The sequence below is a fragment of the Python bivittatus genome, unplaced genomic scaffold (genome assembly GCF_059951505.1).
Source record: "Python bivittatus isolate LINGU-HERP-01145 unplaced genomic scaffold, Pbiv_v1 ctg000530_np1212, whole genome shotgun sequence".
Lineage (NCBI taxonomy): Eukaryota > Metazoa > Chordata > Lepidosauria > Squamata > Pythonidae > Python > Python bivittatus.
The window spans coordinates 12,341,760-12,363,150 of record NW_028277085.1 but is presented as its reverse complement, the minus strand read 5'-3'; the positions used below and the strand labels follow the sequence as shown (position 1 = coordinate 12,363,150).

The 21,391-nt window shown below is 40.0% G+C and overlaps 1 protein-coding gene across 5 annotated transcripts in view; it reads right to left on the bottom strand.

Moving 5' to 3' along the window:
• The window catches only part of NTRK3 (neurotrophic receptor tyrosine kinase 3), a 345,980-nt gene that overhangs the window by 19,999 nt on the left and 304,590 nt on the right, over positions 1–21,391 (bottom strand). For 4 of the 5 annotated variants that reach the window (XM_088148672.1, XM_088148673.1, XM_088148677.1 and 1 more), the window contains 2 exons: positions 21,109–21,352; positions 8,463–8,537 (listed from right to left, as the gene is read on the bottom strand). In XM_088148672.1, the coding sequence (XP_088004798.1) occupies positions 8,463–8,537; positions 21,109–21,352 (319 nt within the window). The remainder of the gene's footprint in view (positions 1–8,462; positions 8,538–21,108; positions 21,353–21,391) is intronic. The other variant, XM_088148674.1, reaches the window with a different exon arrangement.

Sequence of the window (21,391 nt, the reverse complement as noted above, 5' to 3'; positions counted from 1 at the left end):
GATTTTGATAGGATAATCTGATTGGGACTTGAGTTTAGCATGTTATATAAATTCAGCCGAGATTCATTTTAATTCAATTTCAGTTTCAATTTGAATTAATTAGTCTTTGTCCTAATTCTTTCTCCTGCCTCATGGGAAATAACTACTCGGAAGGAGCAATAATAGTAACTGTGCTTTGTTAACTGAATTATGATCAAATTCAAATTAAATTATGCCAAGTTTAATTTTTGAGCTGGTCCCACCCACTTCTGCTTATTTTTTTAGAGTGTAGCCCCTGCTGTTCCTCTCAAAGTCCATGTATAGTCCTTGGTCCAAAAAGGTCACACACCCTGGGCTAATCTTTATTCCCTGCAGCTCCCCAAGGTTTGAGACCATGTATTTTGCTAACACCTGCTATTGTCTGCTGAGGATCTTGGAATCTAAACCTAGGATTCCCTGGATGAGCTCTACCCCGAGATACAGTCTTTTTCTAAGGGCTCAATGTCTTCTTTAGAAGAATTGTAACCTGTGTGTTGATCTGTCCCAGTGTTGAAAGGGTCACATAGGAATATCTATAGATGCAAAGTGTAACTGAAATGAAACTGATGGATTGGCAGGCCTTGATGTCAAAACTGGGAGAATGATGATTTAGATCTTCCTGATCCACAGATTAGAATAACATCTGCAGATAGTCAGGGGCTATATACTATAAATGGGGAAGATCTTTACAATCAGGGACCATGGTGGTTTTCGCAAACATTTTTGCTTCTATCAAATTAAATCAAATCAATTTATTGCAGCCATTAATCAACACCAAGCAAATAGTAGGTTTAAAGATAAGACAAAGATGAAATAAATAACAGCGGGTTAAGTAGAAAACAGAATTTTCAATGAAAAGAAAATGTACAGATAAAAGCCTTCACTTAAAGTACAAGCAGTTTTGGCTAATAAAATTAGTTGTGAGAGCTAGTCTGGAGTAGTGGTTAAAGCCACTAACCTGGAACCTGGAAGATTGTGAATTCTACTCCTGCCTTAGGCTTGAAACAGTTGACTGACTGAGTCAGTCACACTCTTTCAGTTCTAGAAAGAAGGTAATAGCAAAACACTTAGGAAAAATGTTGCCAAGAAAAACTACAAGGACTCTCCATGTAGTTGCCAAGAGTCAAGACTGACTTGAAAGTGTGCATGCGTGCATACACGCACACATACACACACACACACACACACCGCTACAAATCCTTAGTGCCAGGAATAAGTCATATCTAGCCAACCATAGTCCAGCTGCTTGATTTGTTTGTTTCAGAGATGGGGCAGTGATACAGTGACATGTCCAAAGATGTAGTGCTCCATTTTTTTGGAAGCACATTTCTGAATTTTCAGGATGTTTTTCAAATTAAAGAGCAAAAACAAAACAAACAAACCAAAAAACTGTGTTAAGCAGGTTTGACACACACAGTTTATTTCTGATTTTTAAATAAAAGCAGTCACAGAACCAATAGCAGGTATTATGTAGCCTAAATTCAGCAGCACGTTCTTAGGGGCACAAAAGGAATTGAGATACTGCATGTGACCGTGGGTAGACCAGCCTGATGTTGATTGAATCTTTCCTGTCATAATGCCAAGGCAATGAGATCCAGATGTTGAATTTAGATTCCCCCCCATCCTAGTGTTTTTCCCACATGTGCAGGGTCCGCTTTTTTTTTTTAATCAATTGAATATTGATCCATTGGTTATGACAGGAATTCACTGACCAGCTTTTCACCTGAGCCTGATATTGGGAGCCAAGAGAGAGGGACTGGCCCAAAGTCACCCAGCCAGCTTTCATGCCTAAGGCAGGACTAAAATTCCCCATCTCCTGGTCTCTAGCCTGGAGCCTTAACCATGAGATCAAACTGATTTAATTGTAATATTTGGATCTCTGTGACATAAAGAAACACTGAGCCAGCATTCTGCTAATGCTAACTGCTCATAATGGAGCTTCACTTTACAGAAGTGAAGGGATGAAGAAAGAGGACAAGGAGATGATAAATGCCAGTAGAGGTCTGAGCCATAAAGGCCATTAGAGTGAGAAAGAAAGTATCTGAAAGCTCCCTCTCTGATATCCCTGCATCGCTACATCCTTCTCTTCCTGAAAGCAATTGGAGGTCCTAAACCACCTAGCCCTCAAAGAAAGCATTTTGCTAAAATCATGTACCAAGTGGGATGCACTGAAAGCTTTTGCCGTAAGACTTCATTAGCCCCCAGTCAGCTAGATGACTTAACCAGCTAAACTTTCCCAGATGTGTCTGCAGATGCCCTTCTCTCCATTAGGGGTTAGCCACAAATGGAGGCTGGAAGGAGACAGGAGAAAGCAAGTGAGAGAAAGAGGAGACATGCTAATTTCAGCTGCGCCTGGTGGAATCAGTGGTTACAAGCAGGATACCCCGTAAATGGGAGTAATTTCAAGCCAGAAAAACATTCTTGTAATGTCATAGATTTAGTAAATGACTCTAGGTCAAAACCCCTGCAGCAGCCTTATCTACTGTGATTCCATTCAGTGGCTTGAGTGAAGACACCGCAGTGTGTGTGAGACAGCCAGTAAAATGTTCCCTCAATTTCTCAGCTGGGCCGGAAAATTATTCTGCTGAGTTGCATCAAACCCACACACCTGTCTATTATTATTTGACCATTATTACTATTTGCACTTTCCTCCTTCTTGCATCTGAGATGTTTCGTCTAGAAAAGCAGAGATGCTGCTTCTAACTGCAAAGCGAAATAGAACCATTGTGTAACATACGGATATTACAGAGTAGACTTCCTTGTGCAGGGTTTCTTTGTAAAATATAGAGAAAAGTATAGACTTTACCACTTGACTTATGGGCCAGTTATCCAGTCAACACAATGGTTACATTTCCTCAACGCATTTAATTTGCTCAGTTTAAGATTTAGGGGTTTTTGCACAATTTCCAATGTTAGGTTAGCTTTAACCTCAGTCCTAGGAAGAAGGCATTGGCAAACCATTTCTGACAATGCTGCTAAGAAAACTACATGGATTTGTCCCAATGGTTTCAAAAGTAACTTGAAGGCACCCCCCCCCCAAAAAGTTTCTTTGTTGTAGCTTATGTTGTATAAACCCAGCTTGTTTGGTTAATTTATTATTCAAAATATTATGCAAACTCAGAAAAGATGAGCTTCACTGGAGAAAGCATTTCAGTGATGATCAACTGCCGTAGCTCAACAAGGAAACCCACCTGACAGAGGACCCTTCTTATACTTGGGTAAGAATATGTAAAAGCAGTTTTCCTTCAGATACTATATTCCCAAGTCTGAACACATATTTTACTTCTCTTCATTCCTTGCCTCTCTCCTATTTTCATTCTTCCATAGTATGGGAAATAAGATCTATATATAGGTAATAATTTGATATTTCCAAAATCTATCAGGGATGAACTTGTTGTAGTGCTCTAATTAAACAGGAGCTGGTGACCCTGTAAATGCCACTAATAGTTGCAGGGTAAATATCTGAATATTTCTGACTGCACCACTACAGCCGCAACTAGACACTGAAGCACAGCAACAGAAGTGGTAATTAAGTTCTTAACGTGCTCAACTCCTCTTGACTTGGACATTTTAATAACCTTCAAGGGCCTTGACATCTCTCTGGAGGATCAGGGGACAGGCTCCTTTGCAATCCATATCAAACATAGAGTCAGAACTTTTTTTTTTTTTTTAAGACTAATGCCATCTTACAAAGCTCAAAGATATGAACAATACAGAATGATGCATCTAATTATGCTGATGTGACATACTTAGCCTAGTTAACTAAGCTAGAAAGAACTAGTTTTATTTCGGTATAGCCTGGCACTGTCTGGAACAAAAGTAACTCCAGAGGTGGTTATTCATGTTGTTTAACTATCTGGCAAATAGTTAAACTATCATCCCATCCTGATTCCAAGGAAGAGACAAATTTCTAATCAGGCTTGCCAAAAGGGATTCTCCATATGAACTCCATGGTTACCTCTTTTTTACTTCCCCCCCCTTCTGAATGTTGCTGGGAAGAGGATAGGGGTTGGATAAGCCCCTCATTCTCTCTACAGAATTCTGTGAACAAAAATGGGGTACTATAAATCTCCCAATTCTATCTTTATAACATTTCCTTTCATTGAAAGAAAAAAAGGAAAAAAGGAAAAAAAAAAAGGAGGAATATACATCCTTGAAAGTAATGATGATATTGACAGGTTCAATGCTAAGACCTGAAGTACAGGATTCCAACGATATGATTAGCTGTGTTTATTCACACATGTATGTTCACCACTAAAATGGCCACAGCACGTTAGGCTGACTTGTATGTTACATCACAAAAGTAATCCCACAGATAGGAATTACATTTTCCCAGACACTAATTTAATTCTATGACTTTCAGAAATGATTTTGACATGCATTCAAACCTGAGAAACTATATACTTTTCCTGTGAATAGACTAGCTGTTCCAAATTTGGAACTGGTCTGGAAATGAAGTTCTGGGAGTCATAAAGTCTATCTCAAAGCAAGAGAAGAACTGTAAAGGCCCTGAAATTCTCCTAGCACTTGAATCAGACTCTGAGCTCAAAAGGAATAATCTCTGTTTCTACTCTCCAAGACAATTTCCACTGCCTCCTGACACCAATAAGAACAACCACAGTGATATTCAGGAGAAAGTTTTGAAGCAGGCAAACTATGTATTTATGAGCTATGCAAATCAGGCAAAAATCTAAATTCAATTGCTGGTTTAGTTTGATTCAGAGAGTCAACACAATTCAAACATTGAAATGGCTTCAACAGCCTCAGCTGGATTTGATTCGGACATTTGAATCCAATGGTCAAATTGGGTTCATTTCAATTTGGATTTCTAAATCAATCTGGGGGGAAACGGCATTTTTCTGTGTCTGAAGAGTTGTCCAAATCATCCAAATCTATTTGAAGGCATCTAGTTTGACCATAAAGTTGGTTTGACTGAATTGCCTTGGAATCATATCCCCAAACTGAAATTTATCCAGCTATAATATCTTCCACTGTTTCTTACTCCAGGGTGATGGAGATGGGAGAGCAAAGGGAAAAAGTATCCTTTCCTTTTTCTCCAGGGTCCATTCATTGTACCACCCAACATCAAAGAAAGGTTAATGTAGACTATGTTAGGTGTTTTTGGCGGGGGGAGGAGCAAGGGAATAGTTGTTGCCTCTGCCTCTAGAAGATCCTCAATATTTTCTGAGTTCATTCCAAAGCAGACTTTTACTGTCCTGCCAATAGCCTGGTCATTAGATGTTCACTAATTAAATACCAGGAAATCATGTATGTCCATGTGTGGGCCAGGCTAACATTTTTGGTAAACTGACACTGAAATATATTCCTAGTGCCCACTCCCAGATATGTACTAGCCAGAAATTCATGGTCTGTCCGTACCTTGATTCAGCTGAAGATGTTATCCCATTTGATATTCAAAGCCAATGAACATAACTATAATCTTCAAATTCACTTTCTACACATTTTCCAAGGGACTCAAGGCAGTGGTATTTGGGGGCAGACATCCAGGCTTCCACTCAGGAATGGAGTAGAATTAACAAAAAGCCCCCCAAACACAGTAGAGCTGCCTCATTTCATTTTAAAGTAAAGTAAATAACAGCCATTCCCCAGCAATGCGTTTATTCCTCTCAAGACCATTGAATCTAAAATTACCAAACTGAATCGATAATTCAAGGTTGCACTGAAAGATTCCCCTGCCCGCCAATTCAGTGGTATCTGCACTGGGGTTCAAAGAACACAGGATACTAGTAGTGGTACCACAATGCACAAATAGAAAAGGGTCAGGGTTGCAAAGCAACTTCAATTAGGTCGTCTTGCCTTTTTTGACGCTCTCCATGTGAAGAAGATCAAAATTTTATCCTTCAACAAACCTACTGGGAAGATCATCCCAAGAACACCAAGTGAGCTTCCAAACTGAGTATTTGAACCCAGATCCTATCCAAACTTCCTTCCATTATACCACCCTAGCTCCCATATTGATCTTCCATCTTTTCTAAGCTAACAATTGTTGGGATGATGAGTATATTTTTACGCACATTAAGTCCACTCATGTTGCTTTCCCCAAAATACTTTTAATATATGAAGCAATTGCTGCAATGGTTTTCAGATTATAGTCTAATAATACCTGATAATTTGTTACAAAATATTCATGAGGGTATTATACAGCTCTCTGACATTTAAAAATAACAGTTCACAGTCCATTTTCCAAGCCTGGGTGCTGTCAAAGGAGGGTTTGATACACCACTTCACAATGCAAACAAGCACTTAATCTAGAAAAGTGTCTCGTTTGATACAGATGAGTGCCAAGTTAGTGAACCAGATACATTCGACATGTCCCATTTTTTAAATCAAAAGTTATAATTGAGATCATTATACATTTTTGTTCCAGTCACCTCTTTGCAAATACATAAGGCCTCATTCCCGCCCCCCTGGAGGGGAAAAAAATACACACCAATAGTTGGGTCTCTTGACTTAAAAATTGCTGCTTTGCTGCAGACAGCTATTTGCAGGACAGCAAAGGAATGGAAGTTTGTTAAAGCATACATTTTGCATCTGATCTCCAAAACAAGAATTAATAAAAGCTGAAGTATTTATTTATTGAGTGACACAGTATCCTCATTAGCTAGCAAGAGCTGATAATCAAAGAATGAGAAAGCCAAGAAAACAGCCGCTAAGGTACTCCAAGGATACCTCTTGGAAACACATCTTTGCAACCTGGCCCTGTGGTTTTCCCATTGTACTTTTTGGATTAGCAGCTAAATCAGAATATCAAGAGGGTGGGCATAACTGAACCCAAACAGAAGGATGGCAAATGTTCCTCCACTCAATTACTTGTTCCCTGAGCAATACAAGAAAAGTGCTCATTAAGCACCTTCTTCCCAGTATGAATAAGAAATCACTTGGTCCAAATTGTGCTACAAATTTACCTTTATCATATGGGTTTATATATCAGGAGTAATCCAAGCAAACCACACTATGGCTTAGCATGACACGTGGACCTGACCTACAGTCATATCAACTAACCCTTGCTCTGAAATAAGTCTGCAGATCTGCCTAAAACAGATGTGCAAAAAGCATAGTCTATAAACCATTTCTACCAGCACTTCTCTTTTTGACTCCCAAAGTTCCTTCATGCTGGGTGGAGCCAAACAGTTCAACCTCTTCAGGTTTTGAAAAAGAGGTTGGGGGCAGGCCTTCGGGTGGAAAAACGGGTGCCTTGAGTTGTGCAAAATCTCCAATCAACAGAGAGTTTTGGCTCAAAGACGTTGCACTTTCCCATTGTGGCCCTCAACATGTCTTGAGAAAATCAGTGTTCCCTCTGAGTTGCTGGAAATTGTCCATCTCTGCTCTAAAACATTAAGATCTTAGTCTCTGAAAACATGGCAGTACGATTTTACTGATTCATCCACAAGAATGGACAGATAGTTTGGAGAGTTTCCGTTCCTCCTCCACTGCAGCTTAATTGCTTTAATTGCCATCATCTCAGTACGTTAACATTATTTGATTGCTATATTTTTAAATAAATTGTGCAAGATGTCCTTTATAGACTTCATAGATCTACTTTATAGACTTATAGATGTACTTGTAGACTTTATAGACACACTTTATACACTGGTGATAAAAACAGATTTCTTTTTAAGTGAGATGGACATTTGATGAATCAAACCATCTGGAATGTGGCTATATTGTGGAGGGATCCTTAAATAGACAGGGCCTTGAAACAAGAAATTGTATTTAGTCAAGGTCAAACTGGAAAGGACTGGACTAAGGACCACCGAACAGTCAGAGTTTGGATAAGAACAAAAGAAGCCCGCCTTTCAGCAGGATAGACTTGTTTACTTGGGTTGGTAGGGCGCCCAAGCATAGGTCTGATCCCTACCTGATTGGCATGCTTAACTTGACTTTGTATTTTTTATTTACCTGGAGATGCCAAGAACTGAACCAAACTGTTCAAGTGGTTCTTTTACCTTTGGCTTCTGATGCCTTCTCTAATGGCTATAGTGAAATATTGGGTGGTGTAGCTCAGCCAGTGTCACAAAAAGAAGGTCTAGAAAAGGAAAAGGCACAAAAGAACTGGGATGGGGGAGCCCAGGAAGAGAAAAACCCAGAGCCAAGATGACAGAAACAGAGATGGGTAACTAGATAGAATCCTGAAGTGTAGCTAGTCATTTTTCTGGGTGAAGTCCTTTACGTTGAGCAAAATGGTATGGATAATGCTTCAGAGACAACTGCATCGTTCTCTTTAAAGGAGGTGTGTGTGTGTGTGGGGGGGGGGGACAGATCATAGCAGCATTTCTAAATAAATGCAGTCTGTTGGATTCTCAGTCTACCCAAGGTCCTGATCTGCAGCATGCCGAGCCTCGCTGTTAATCCAGCCCCACTCCCACTCGCTTGGTTCTCATCAAATAACTATCCCCCCACCCCCAGAGTCAAAATCCACTCACTGTTGTAGCTGCCATTGCTGTTAGTCTCTGCTGCTGCCACGTTGTGCTGTAATAGCCCTTCGGATGCGGTACTTCCTGACAGTAAATGGGTGAAGACAAGGGGAAATTGGGGAGGAGGGAAATAAACAACAGAGAAGAAAAGCAGGGAGGGAGGATGAGGGATATGTGAAGGGATGAAGCAGGGGACAAGAAGGGAAAGGGTGTGTCTTTAACTCCATCATATGTCTGGCTGCAACATTCCAACAGCTTAATGCATTTTTCAGGTTTGTATATAGTGGCCTATGGCAAGTCAGATTTTTCCTCCGGGTGACCAGCTGTAAGGAAACCTTTGCAAATACATTCGAGCATTTCCCCCTTCCTTCTAGATCATTGTCTGCTATGAACATATACAAGCATAGACTGTTAGGCTAATAATATGCATCTGGGGAGCGTATTAACTAGCATGATATTATTGGTGGTCAGGATGCAAGTTCAGTAGGTTTCCCACTGAAATAGTCGTCTTCACCAAGCGTCATACCAGAAAAAGGCATCTGAAAACTTTGCAGTTATTTGCCACTATAAAAATAAAGTTTTCATACTGGTCACTGCATTTGTTCATATTTACACTGCATATGTGCAATTTTCCCCTCTTCTGACCCCTTATTATTTCATGGATTCTAGTTTAACTACAGAAATTTCTAAAATTCTGAGATTTGATCATGTGCGTAGACTACCCCTTCCAATGTTTCAGTTTCTTCGCATCTTTTCCTCCTCCAAAAGATTCCACCACATTTTTCTCTAATGCATGTTTCCACATCAGTAAAATACCACATACACACACAAACACACACCCTTGAGTGACAGTGTATGCAATCATATTGAGATTGCTTTTTTGGCAGTACTGTATCAATACACACATGTGCAACACCGTGGAAAGATACAAAAGAAAGTAATATAGTAAATTTGGAAATAACCAAAAGGCATAGGGGATTTGTAATGTTCGGTCCCACTTAGAAAGTAAATAAATCAAGTATTTCAGACCTCAAAAATCTAAGAACTCCAAGTGACAATTTCCTGCTCTTTCCCCAGTTTGCTGGAAGCTTTCCCTAGCAGAAGGAGGAAACAGATACAACTTTCCCCACAATATTGTTAATGAGAATTCCCCGAGAAACCTTTTGGAAAGGCAACTTTCACTCATGCCACCCTTTGCCATATGAAGATTCTCAGCATCAGTATCTTTAAAATGTAACTACCCTTTCTGGATGCAAATTTCAATAACCAATTCTTTTCCAAACCCATCTCTCATAAATAAAGGACACTAGAAAAGCCTGCTTAGTGCAGCCTTCTCTGCAGCTGTCAAGACTGTTTGGGTGATTCTCATACATCTTCTCCCATTGAAAGCTGTGTTGGATTTCTTTTACATCACTACCGACTGAAGATGCTGTGGAAAATTGAAAGGCTCTAACAGAAGAGAAAGGAAATTGAAAGGAAACCTGGTCCTTTCTGGTGCTGACTTGATTTCTTATTCAAGTAACAACAACAGGTAGAACTCAGGGCCAGAATCAGTTGAGATTATTACTTGGGGCTATTTTGGGAGGCTCCAAGTAGCTGCCCAGAGATGGTGACCACTTGTCATTGTTTGGTTCATTTGGGGGCAATCCTTCCCAAGTTTGGAACAGCATGCAAGAACATTGATTCTGAGAGTGGCACGTCAGTGGCAGCTGGTGTATCAACTTCAGAAAAAATGATTACTTTTCAAATGTATTTCCTTGTATTTCAGTTACAGACTGTCTGGTATGAAAAATCTCACAGCCAGTAATAGGGCATTATGTATAAACAAATCCCAAGCAAGAAAAGCAATCACAAACTTGAAAGCTAGGGTGGAAGAACACTGATATAATAAAGAATAATGCTAATCTAATCTAACACGCTGGGATGAAAGAGCAATTTTTCCCCAGCTCCCCCTTGTTCCCATGCAAATAACTTAGGGAGATGGCAATCCAGTGTTTGATTTACAGCTCACTTTGAGTAAATACGAAGAAACAAGGATAGCTTTTGACTATATAAAAGTCAGTGATCTCATACATTTTCCTTGAACAGGAAGGTGAGGAAATAAAAGAAGCAGAGGGAGAGGGTTTTTCCCCCCACCCTAGAACCTGTAGGAGTCAGCAAATTGTTCGGTAGGATTTAGCAAATCAGTCCAAAATTTAAGGTTTTGCAATATTTGGCCAATTGAAAAGAATTAGGAAGTTGGGGAAATAATGTGTTTAGATCAGTCATTGTTCCCTTACCCTCGGCACTGAGACTATGATTTTTAATTGTTTTTTAAATGTTCTTTCCTCTTCCTTTTATCCTCTCAACAAGCTTGTGCAGTAGGTTAAGCCAGGAGAGTGCAGTTGGCTCAAGGTTACCCCACAAACTTTGTGGCTGAACTGGTAGTTCTGCAAATGCTATGCAGAAAAAGATAACCTGTATTTTAAATACCAGTTCTTATTCAGTTTGAGGAAAGAGAACTTGCTTTCTGATTTCATTCAAAGGAGAAGAAAATGATAAAGGAATTCTCATCCTTCCAACAATTTAATTTAATTTAATTTAATTTAATTTAATTTAATTTAATTTAATTTAATTTAATTTAAGTAGTCAAGGGATTTGCATGTGTGAAAGTGTCCTGCTTTTCATTACACAATCCTCTCTCCACCAGCCTGCAGCCTCCCTGGCTTTTCACACTACCTCGCAACCCCAAGAGAAGGCATCATGACAAAACTGTGGCCTTTTTCAGTTGCAGTGTTCCTGTCATTGCTAAGGGGAGGGTCTGGCCTTAAGAGGTGACTAGAAAATTGGTGTAGGCTTTCACAGCCAGAATCTGTTGGGCAGTGTTGGGCTTCATGATTTAGTGGCCATGGTCTAGACAACAGAGGCAAGGTGGTCTGCTACAGGTTGGTGAGGGCTGGTCTTTGAGACCTGCACCAATCAGAAACCAGCTCAGCTAAAGAGCAGTCAGAATCAGGACACCTGGCTATAAAGAGAGGAGCCCAGTCAGTCCCTGCTCAGTGGCCTGTAGCCTGCCTAGCAGACCACTTGCCTCTGAAGACACCAGCCACAGCTGCCAGCAAAACATCAGGAAATGTGTTGTCTATACCATGGTCACTAAACCCTGAAGCCCAACACTGACTGACTGGGAAAGCCTTCCTTCCCTTCAAGAAATTGGAAGCAATTGCCCACCCAATTGCCCTACCCCAAATTTGGATGGAGAATTTTGAAAGGCTATTACTGTCCATCATTGTCAGGCCCAGCCCAAGAACAATGGTGAAACAGCCCAGTTGAGTCAAGTTCCTTCATTTGCTTACACCTTATAGACAGAGTCTTGCCAGACTCAATCTATACTGCTGAAACAAGTGGATATAACCTGGGAGATTCTAGGGAGTGGCTGTCCTGAACCTCTTTCGCTTCCCACACTCCCCCTGTGGACTGTGTTGTCTTTTGTCTCCTTTCTCCTTCGGGAATGCACCCCCTCCCTCCTGATAGCCTTGATCTTTCACATCACCCTCCTCTTCGTAGATACCTTCCATCACAATCATGCCTGAATATGGGTGTGTTTCTGTGGGGATAAAAGTGTAAGGCTGGCCATCAAGGGAGACAGAAAATCAGGGCCTTTGCTTTTACACTAGTAGATCCCAATCCAGGACTGGCATTCTGTCAGGAAATTGACAATCGTGTACACCTTGTTTTATCTTTTGCTCCTACTCTGAACCCTGAACATATGCCGATCATGATGTTTCCTAATCTAAATTTCTGCTGAGATTCCCAGTTCAAGTTTGTGACAGGCATACATGGGAGCACTGCAATGGGGAAAGAATGGCGCATTACCTCAACAAACTTAGGGTGTTTCAGAAGTCTGATGATGAACTTGCTTGCACAGCACACTGCAACATGTTCCCAGCTGAAGTGATGGGTACATTTTATTTATATTTTTGGAAAGTGGAAGGAGAGAAGGAAGAGTCACTGTGTCAAAATTCCTGTTTTCTATGCATGCGCAATTTTGTGCATCACTGCTTGCCAATTATACCCTAAACACACTTCATGAGACAATCTAATCATAATGGTGGTTTGATAAAAATGCTACTGTCAGATATCAGCCATGCAGTCCACTAGGAATGTCCTCTTTGAAGTCTTAAAGATATTAATGGGAATCAAACAATTATTATGTATCTTACACATGGGCACATTTTGGCACTGTGCATGTGGCAAGTGCATGTGGAAAGGAACACATCTCATTCATGGCCACTTATAAGAGCCAACTTAGATCAACCAGAATCAAAATGGGAGGAACAAAATTAGGTGCTATCACGAACCTCAAGGCTTGCAGATACTTTGGAAAAAATGATTTTAAGGTAGAAAAGTCCCTATCACCTCCACTCCCACCCCCAAAATAATGAGGACTGAGTAAACTTAGTGCCATTAGAATTTTGGGTGGCAGTTATGAAAAGAGAAATGGAAAAAAATGGACTGATGGCAAATGATATGCAGGGAAGCAAAACTGCTAAAAGGTTACTTCTGCTAAAAAGTGAAAATATTTTGCTGCACATTTTATATGTTAGCTACATAAAACTTAGTTCCTGTACATGACCCACACCAGATTTGCAACCAAAACCTATTAACCAAGCAAAAGTCCATATAGCCTTAATGGTCTCTTCCCACCTCACTGAAGACTTCTCTTCCAAGCAGGAGAAGGAGAGGGATGAAAATTAGAGTTTGGAGAGATCAGTCTTGAGGAGCTTGCAGGGAGGGGGCCCTCCTCCAACTCTGTTCATTCAGTTCTGGATTCTGAAGCAGCCATTAAATCCATGAGATCCCCAAGTGAAGTGCATGACAACAAAGGGATGGTGAAATGCTACATTTCTGTCGTCCTGTACATTGGTAATCCTATTTGAGCAGCACCAGCTGTACCCTATGGAGTCCAGGAGATTTTGAGATAAGAGCCTTTGCCTAGGTTTATTTAAGCATTGGAATGATGCCATAATTCAGCCTGAGAGTGCATTGTGCTTTGAGATCAACATCTAATAACTTGACCTCTTCCAGAATTTGCCAATACTTCCAGTCTAATCTTTGCTGTAAATCCTGGATTGATTCTTGACCATGCTCTAGCCTAAAGACTTTGCTGTATGTGGCTAGTTTTTTTTTTTTGCCCAGAACTGTGACTACAGTTCTTGAATGGTTGTGTGAGATTATAGATTGGATGCACTTCATTTCCAGCTGTGTCTTTCCCCTCCTCAAAACTAGTCCCTCTTACAGAGGCATTTTAGCAAAGGAACATTAAAACACTCCCACAGACCCCCTCACTGAAGCAATGAGCATGAAACTGAGCAAACCCAGGGAGGTAGTGACACGATATGGCTCATGGGGTCATGAAGAGTCAGACACGACTTAACGACTGAACAACAACAACAACAGACACCCTGGTATTCACTTGGGTTCCCACCACTGGCAGCCTACTTGGTGTGAGTTCTTCTCTGTTAACATCATTTTCATGACTAGTGATGAAATTAATAAAAAGAACATCCAAAGACATGGATCCATCCAGATGGAAACTGGTGAAAAGGTGAAGTGGAGAAGGGAAGCCTGAGGATCAGGTACTGTAGGTTGGTGGATTCAGAGAAATTAGGGTAATTACCATCCCTGAGATAATGCCATGCAATTTAACACAGCCTAATTGCCCTGATTAATTCCTCTGTGCTCACAATACTTTGCTATGAAGGGCTCTTCATGTTTCAAAGAGGAAGAGAGAGGATGAATTGTTAATAGCTTCCCCCCATCCCCAATCTTGGAACAAATGAGAAAGAAGAGGGGAGGCTGAAATGCAGAAATGTTACTGCAGTGAGATTTTGAAGACAGCCATAATGCCATTTCAGATATGCAAAATGCCCGCAGTCGTCATGTCATTATCATTTAGGGATGTATGGATGAATAAAGCTTCACCCCAATACCACAGCCTGAAGTGTAAGACAGTATTATACTCCAATGAGATTTTAAAGAAATCTGTAAAATGTTTTGCACACTTTTTCATTTACAATTTTGCTCAGCAAAAGGAGTTTCTGTGGGACAGACTCCTTTGTATATGTAATTCTTAATATAAATTAACTTTTTTTTTTTGCTTTATGTAAGTTTCTACAATATCAATAAATTTCCCTGCTGCAAGCTTTTTTTTAAAAATCATTTTCTATGTAACTTTCAGAAATACTCTTTTTCAGATGCATTCTTCACAAACAAAGTTGCTTCATATGGATTTTTGATTAGAGAAAAACTCGGTTGTGTCATTCATAGAATTATAGAGTTGAACAGGACCACAAGTGTCATCTAGTTTACCGCTGTATGATCTGCAGGAAAACCATTTAAACCAGCCCTCGAGATACGGCTGTGCGGCTTCTTCTTAAAAATCTCGAGGGATGGAGAACTCCCAATCCCTATAAGTAGACTGTTCCACTATTCTACAGATCTTACCATCAGGAAGTTTTTCCTTATATTTAAATGAAATCTAGGAAGCTGCAGGTTATAGCTCTTATTTTTGGTCCTGGTTTCTATAACCATGAAAAATTCATCCTAGTGGAACTTGTAAATTTGGTCTCATAGAAATCAGTTGCTGTGGCTTTCTTTTACATTTTCATTACTGGATTCCCTCAACCTCTACTGGGCCAGCAGAGTAAATACTGACCTGTAGGTTTAGCTTAAAAAAACTGTTGTGTATTTTTTCTTGTGAAAGTGAAAGCAAAATATGAGATGGACATGAGAGGTGGACAAACTTTGGTGACCACATTCATATTTAATGAGTTTTCTGGGGATAAGGGTTATTCTGGATAAGATGATGATGATGATGATGCAAAGGGGATAGGCCCACAGCACTGGAAACAACAGAGCTAAGTTTATCCATTTTAACAACAGCAGCAGCAACAACAAGAGAGAGTGCAACCAACAATAATAATAATACTATTTTTTAACCTGTCAAGTTTACATCTTTCCTGTGTTCATGTATCACCAGGGTTGTTGGCAGCAAAACACATGACATGCACATGATGATGTCCTAACACAAATACCACCATTACATGCTTCTGCTCCAACATGTGATGCAAGTACATAAGTTGCAGCATTCGTGTGATGATGTTGCCATGGTTGTGTTGTCATTTCCCCCCTCCCACAGACACCCATGTTTCCCACCTCAAAATGGTGGGAAATAACACCATATTTTTCAGCAATTATCGTCAGAGCAGGTTCTGGACCTGCACAATGGGCCTTGACAACCTCAGTTGCTGTCATCTACTGAATGTTGAGGGAGAGATTATAGTGTGCCAAGTCTTAAGGCACCTAATACATGCCTTCCTGGTAGGCCACTGACAGGTGCTTTAATGACAGTGTTGCAATCATATGCAATTCCTCAACCAACTCTATTTAGCTGCAAATGGCCGGCATTTCACAGACCATTATTTCTTCTGTTTTAATCAAGGGGAAAAGGGCTAGAAGCTGATTTAATTAGCATCAATCAAACAGCAGAATGATAGAACTCCTGAAGGGCAGGTGAAGAATCGATTTTTTCAGTACACTGTTACTAGGTTTCCAAGATGAGCGGCCTACTAACCAAGCACTAAATATACCATGAAGGCATATTTAAGAGTAACACCTACATGCTAAAGAAAGAGGGCTATGTGTTTATGGACTGAGCTGATGTTGAAAAAAGGCATGGGGTACCTTATCTAAATAATAGTGTCTGTCACGTCTGAGTGACTTGAACATGCAGTGTAATCTACTGAATGGATGAAGGAACACATTGCAAAAATAAAACAATATATATATAAAAAAATAAAATAAAAGGTGCAAAAAGAAAGACACTTGCAGGCAACATACAATGCTGGACTATAAGCAGGTGGAAATGTGTGTGTATGTGTGTATGTGTGTGAGTGTGTGTGTGTTTATATATATATACATACACACACACACATGCATACATATATACACCACCAAGTTTCACAGATCCCTGCCTCTCAGGAAGGCCTATCAGAGGCAACTTGACATGATGCTTCCGCCTTTGAAATTTGAAGGTTGCAAAAAATAAATGAATAAGTAAGAAAAAGATAGCTTCCTTTTGACTTTTCTCCCCCCGCTTACCAATTTATCTCCAATCTCTTTCTGTTTTTTTTTTTTAAATTAATCTTCCAAATCTATAAAACAAAGCCCTTCTGTCTTGTCAAAGCAGGATAAACAGCTAAGTGCATTCCTGTGCAATCTGCATTGGAAAGGACACATCTGTCTTAAGCAGAACATGGAGAGACTTATGAGGAGCAAAATGCTGCAACTGCTTTTGTTACATAAAGGTCTGTTTGTTGTATGCAGACGTGTAACAGGAAATTAAGCAGTTCACCTTTTTGCAAATGTTTTGTATCTTATTTTGGCTCCAGCCAGATGGTGTTTTTTCTTTCCTCCTTTGATTAAGAAGAGGAAGAAAAGAGGAAGACAAAAAGCCAGAAGTAAATTCTGAATCTAAAAGATAGTGAGGCATGCCATACTTTGAATTTAGTGAAAATGCAAAAATGTATGCACCTGCACACACAAGCACGAATGTACACACACACTGTGTGATAGGGAGGTCTGATACATTTTAATGAAGTTGTTCGCCTGCAAAGAGCTTTAGAACTGTTGTGTCAATATTAACCTTCTGGTGGAATCCTACACAGCTTTCCCTCCAGAGAATGATAAAATGCTGCAATCTCCAGGGGAAATCGGTAGGAGAATTTACAATAACATTTAGCTAAAATCGCCTGAAATGAAAGTTTGGTATGAGTTTTTAACCCAGAAAGTGAAAATCTAAATGCATCATCAAACCATGCTTTCTTCGAGGCAGAAAGACCACTCAAAGTGTTATCAAAGGGTACATTGTCACAAGCAAGATTGGGGAATTTGAAAAAAGCATGTGATTTTCAAAGCCTCAGGAGATGTTTTAGGGGTATACTATTAATTCATTTTCATCAAAACCCAAAGTTAATTTTGTATTCAGGCTTGGAAAGTACAGGAAAAATATGTAGAGGGGTGCTATTCCCCTATGCTTTCTAATGTTCAGTTTGATGTTTGGCTACACTGACGTGACCTACTAGATAAATTTTTTGCAAGATGTTCTATGTGGGATTTAGGGATTGGTGACTATTACTTATAAGCCTCAAAAAAGATATTAAAAACTTGAAATGAAAGGGCATTTTATCACACCCTGCTCCCTCAAGAAAAACTCAGATTAAAAACAGAGAAATCCCCAACAATGTTAAGAAAAAGACTTCCCAGCTGGAAGACTCTTCTTTAGAGGAAGAATGAGAACATCCTGATAACAGGAAACAAGCTACTCCTAGAGATGTGGATGGTGCCTATTATGGGGCTCCTAATATCTTAGGAAAAATGATGGTTTGAGAATGCAAAGGGTTGCCGTATGAGTCTGAAAGGGAAACTAAACCAATGCTTCTCTAAGATGGCAAAAATTGTGAATAAACTTACGTGATAGCCAGCCAGATAGCTTTAAAAAAAAAAGCCAAAGGAAGAACTCCAGGTGAGTAAAAGTCTTCTGATATTTAAAGAAACGGCCATCCCAGCAGAACCTCAAATAGCAAGGAGCTGAGTATTCAGCTTTAAAAGACCTCCATTTCATAAGAGAGACTTTGCTTACCAAATTGCCTCTGTACTAGTATTGGTGTGCTTTTGGCCATGGATTTGGTCTGGATCTTACTTTTAATAATCCCTACATGTAGATTAATTTCAAACTGGCCTCTTATTTTGTGATCTACTCTGACTTAATTCATAATCTCCAAATATCCAATTATGTCTGAGGTTAGTATGGCTCTGTTCGACACAATGACAAAAATACGTTTCTACTTCAGGTCAGGACTGAAGATGTCCTTGCTTTATAGTTTTGATGGAGATCACAGTCTCCAGTCAGTGCTTAAAGCAGCTGCTCCCGGCTCACAATGGAAAGATAATATTATACAATCAGAATTTCATTTCTCCTCATCCTTCAGTATATATCTGTTTCGTAAGAAGGGGGCTAAACTGCTGTGATTGTGAGCTCACTTACTGTAAAGAGAACATCTTTTGTCCCTGATCCCAAATTAGGTGAGTTTCTCTGGTGTCCTTTGGAAAATTTCAAATGTTAGCACCCAATCCTTTACCCCCAACAAATTATTTCCTTGTCTAAACTGTGTCTGCACCAGATAGAGAGCACCACAATTGGGCATAAACTGCCTATTATTTCTATTATCATATTTTACACACTGTTATCAGTCACCCTTCTTGTTGCTTTTTCCATAAGCCCCATGTATTAAGTTTCCCTAATCTCCCTCTGCAGGTCGTGGCCTCCAATCCTTTAATCATCTTTGTTGCCCTCCACTGGATTCTCTTTAATTTATCAATGTCTTTGCTTTAATGAAAGACCTAGAGAAACAAAAGAGAAAGGAATGTGCAGCTTGTTCTAGAATTATGCGTGTTTCTGGGGCAGGGAGAATAGGGGAGGGAGGGGATGTCGAAGGCATGTGGTGGGATGAAGAAAGAACATTTGCGTGACTGGAGTGAAATGTGGGTAAATGAGGGCACTGCAAATGTGGATGGAACAGTGAAGAAAAAGAGAAATAACTGTATGACTTTTCTAGGAAATTAAGGCTGCTTCTATCATTATGCTTTTTTTTTTTTTAAGGAATGCTTCTTAGAGCTCAATTATGTATCTTCACTCATGTTCAAAAGCATCCTCCCCCCTTATTTATTTATTTATTGGTTGAGACACTCATGCCAGATCCTTACTAGACCTTCCATTGCAACAGTCATGAAAGGCTTCTGCAGTTTGCGGGTGTGCTAAAGACATAATCTCAGGCATAATTTATGCAGTCTATGATGTGCTTATGTGGCAATCTTAACCTAAAGTGTGAGTTCATCTAGAGGTTCCATTTCAACTGATGAACACTTCCTTTGGCTCATGAATATCTTACTGACTGCAGTGATGTCCAATGTTTTTTGCTCATTAACAAGTCTTCCCCCAAGTCTTGTGAGTAAAATATTTTTGGCCTGCTCTATCCTCAGTACTAATTTCTGAGCCACCAGATTCCCAAAACCTAGATGTGTTTTAGAGCATCATGCAAAAATAATGGCTTCAATGTGCTTTACTTGTCCATTGTTTACCTCATTATGGAGATAATCTACAACTAAAGAGCAGTTTAAACACAGAGCAAAATTAAATGGCAATACTTTACATGGTTGAACTTTTAGTTTACAGATATGGGGAAAACAAAAAGGAAATACAAATGTGGAATGAATTCTCAATGAAAAATGGCTCCTGATGTTCGAGGGAGGGGCTTTAATGGGTTTCACCTGGTGTTGAATAGTGGCAACAGAAGAGGAGGAGGAGGAGAGGGAGAAGAGGAAAAAGCAGCAACTAATAGTTCAACTGTCCTTCAAATTTTAAGTCATCAAGTGCTGCTCAACTAATTAGCAGCTCTGGATCCATGTTGCCTCGGAAGCCCATCAAACTAGGGTCTTTTGCTTCTTAGCTTGGTTTCTTAGATACTTTCTGTATTTTGAAGCATAGCTTGATCTGCTCTGCTTTATTACTGCTGTAGATATAATCAAGCTTATTTATACTGAATCACATTTGTGGACTCTGCCCCTTGCTGGGCTCAGCCAGCTTTATTCAGATGCATCTGCTAATAATTGGCAGAAGTATGCCATCACCTCATTAACAATGGTGATGTTTTCTTTCCTCGGAATCATTTGAGCACAGTAACACCCTGTTCTGCCCCCAAATGTCCCAGAATCACATGGCATCTAGGCACTGTGAGGACTGAGCAGACACCAAACGCACGCCATCTCATCTCAAAACTTGCCAAAATGTCCTTTCTCATTTGCTGCTCACGAATGAACAAGCATTTTTGTTCAGACCTACTATGTTCCAGTGCTGCTCAATTAAAATGTCCATGAACATAGGGAGAACAACAGCATACCAAAGAGTTGGTTTTTCCGAACCTTTCTGCCTGACATATTACTTTCTACATTCAAGGAGGCTCTTATTCTGCTCTTATGGGCAAGACATAGATATGCTGGAGTCCCTTGTGGAAGATTTTGATAAGCTCCTTCAGATGCAATAATAGGGAAAAATCCATATTTAATCTTCAATGTGTTTAAATCTACAATGTAAAAACTATAGTAGGAACCCCAGGGTTTTTGTGGGATCTCTATTCTCAGAATGGTCCAGTCACTGAACTGGTAACTAATATCCAGTACTTAATATTTAATTATTTTAGAAGAATTGGAACATCTCAGTGTCTCATTTTTCTTTTCTAGACTGGACCATCTAGGCCAGCACGTAGGTTTTTAACAATGGACATTTCTCCTACTTCTGTATTTTTATGCATAATGCCTGAAGGTATCATCCTTCCTCTGCTGTTTGGACCTAGGAGATGAAATTCCAAGGTATACTACATCAGAATATGGGCATTCCACTGAACTCCTATGGCTGATTAGTATGGACAGAACCATCTTTCATACAAATTGCATGGATACTGAGTGAGTCATGATGGACAAAGCTATAACTCAATTCCTTTTCTCCAACCTCTGTTTATGCCACCCTCTCCACCTGATTGCCTCAAGTTCACCTTACCCTGTAATAATCAGTGCTGTAGACATCTCTTGACATCCCAAAGTCTCCAATCTTCACCAATAGATTAGCTCCAACCAAGCAGTTCCTCGTAGCCAGGTCTCTGTGTACAAAGTGCTGGGAGGCAAGATAAACCATTCCCGAGGCAATTTGGCTGGCAATATGCAGCATTTGAGAAAGTCCCAATTCCCCTTTGACTTGCCGGGGCTGCCCATCCACAAGGATCATTGCATCTGGTCCATGTGCCCTGTAGAAGACAAGACAGAGTCAAGTCCCACAGGGCAAA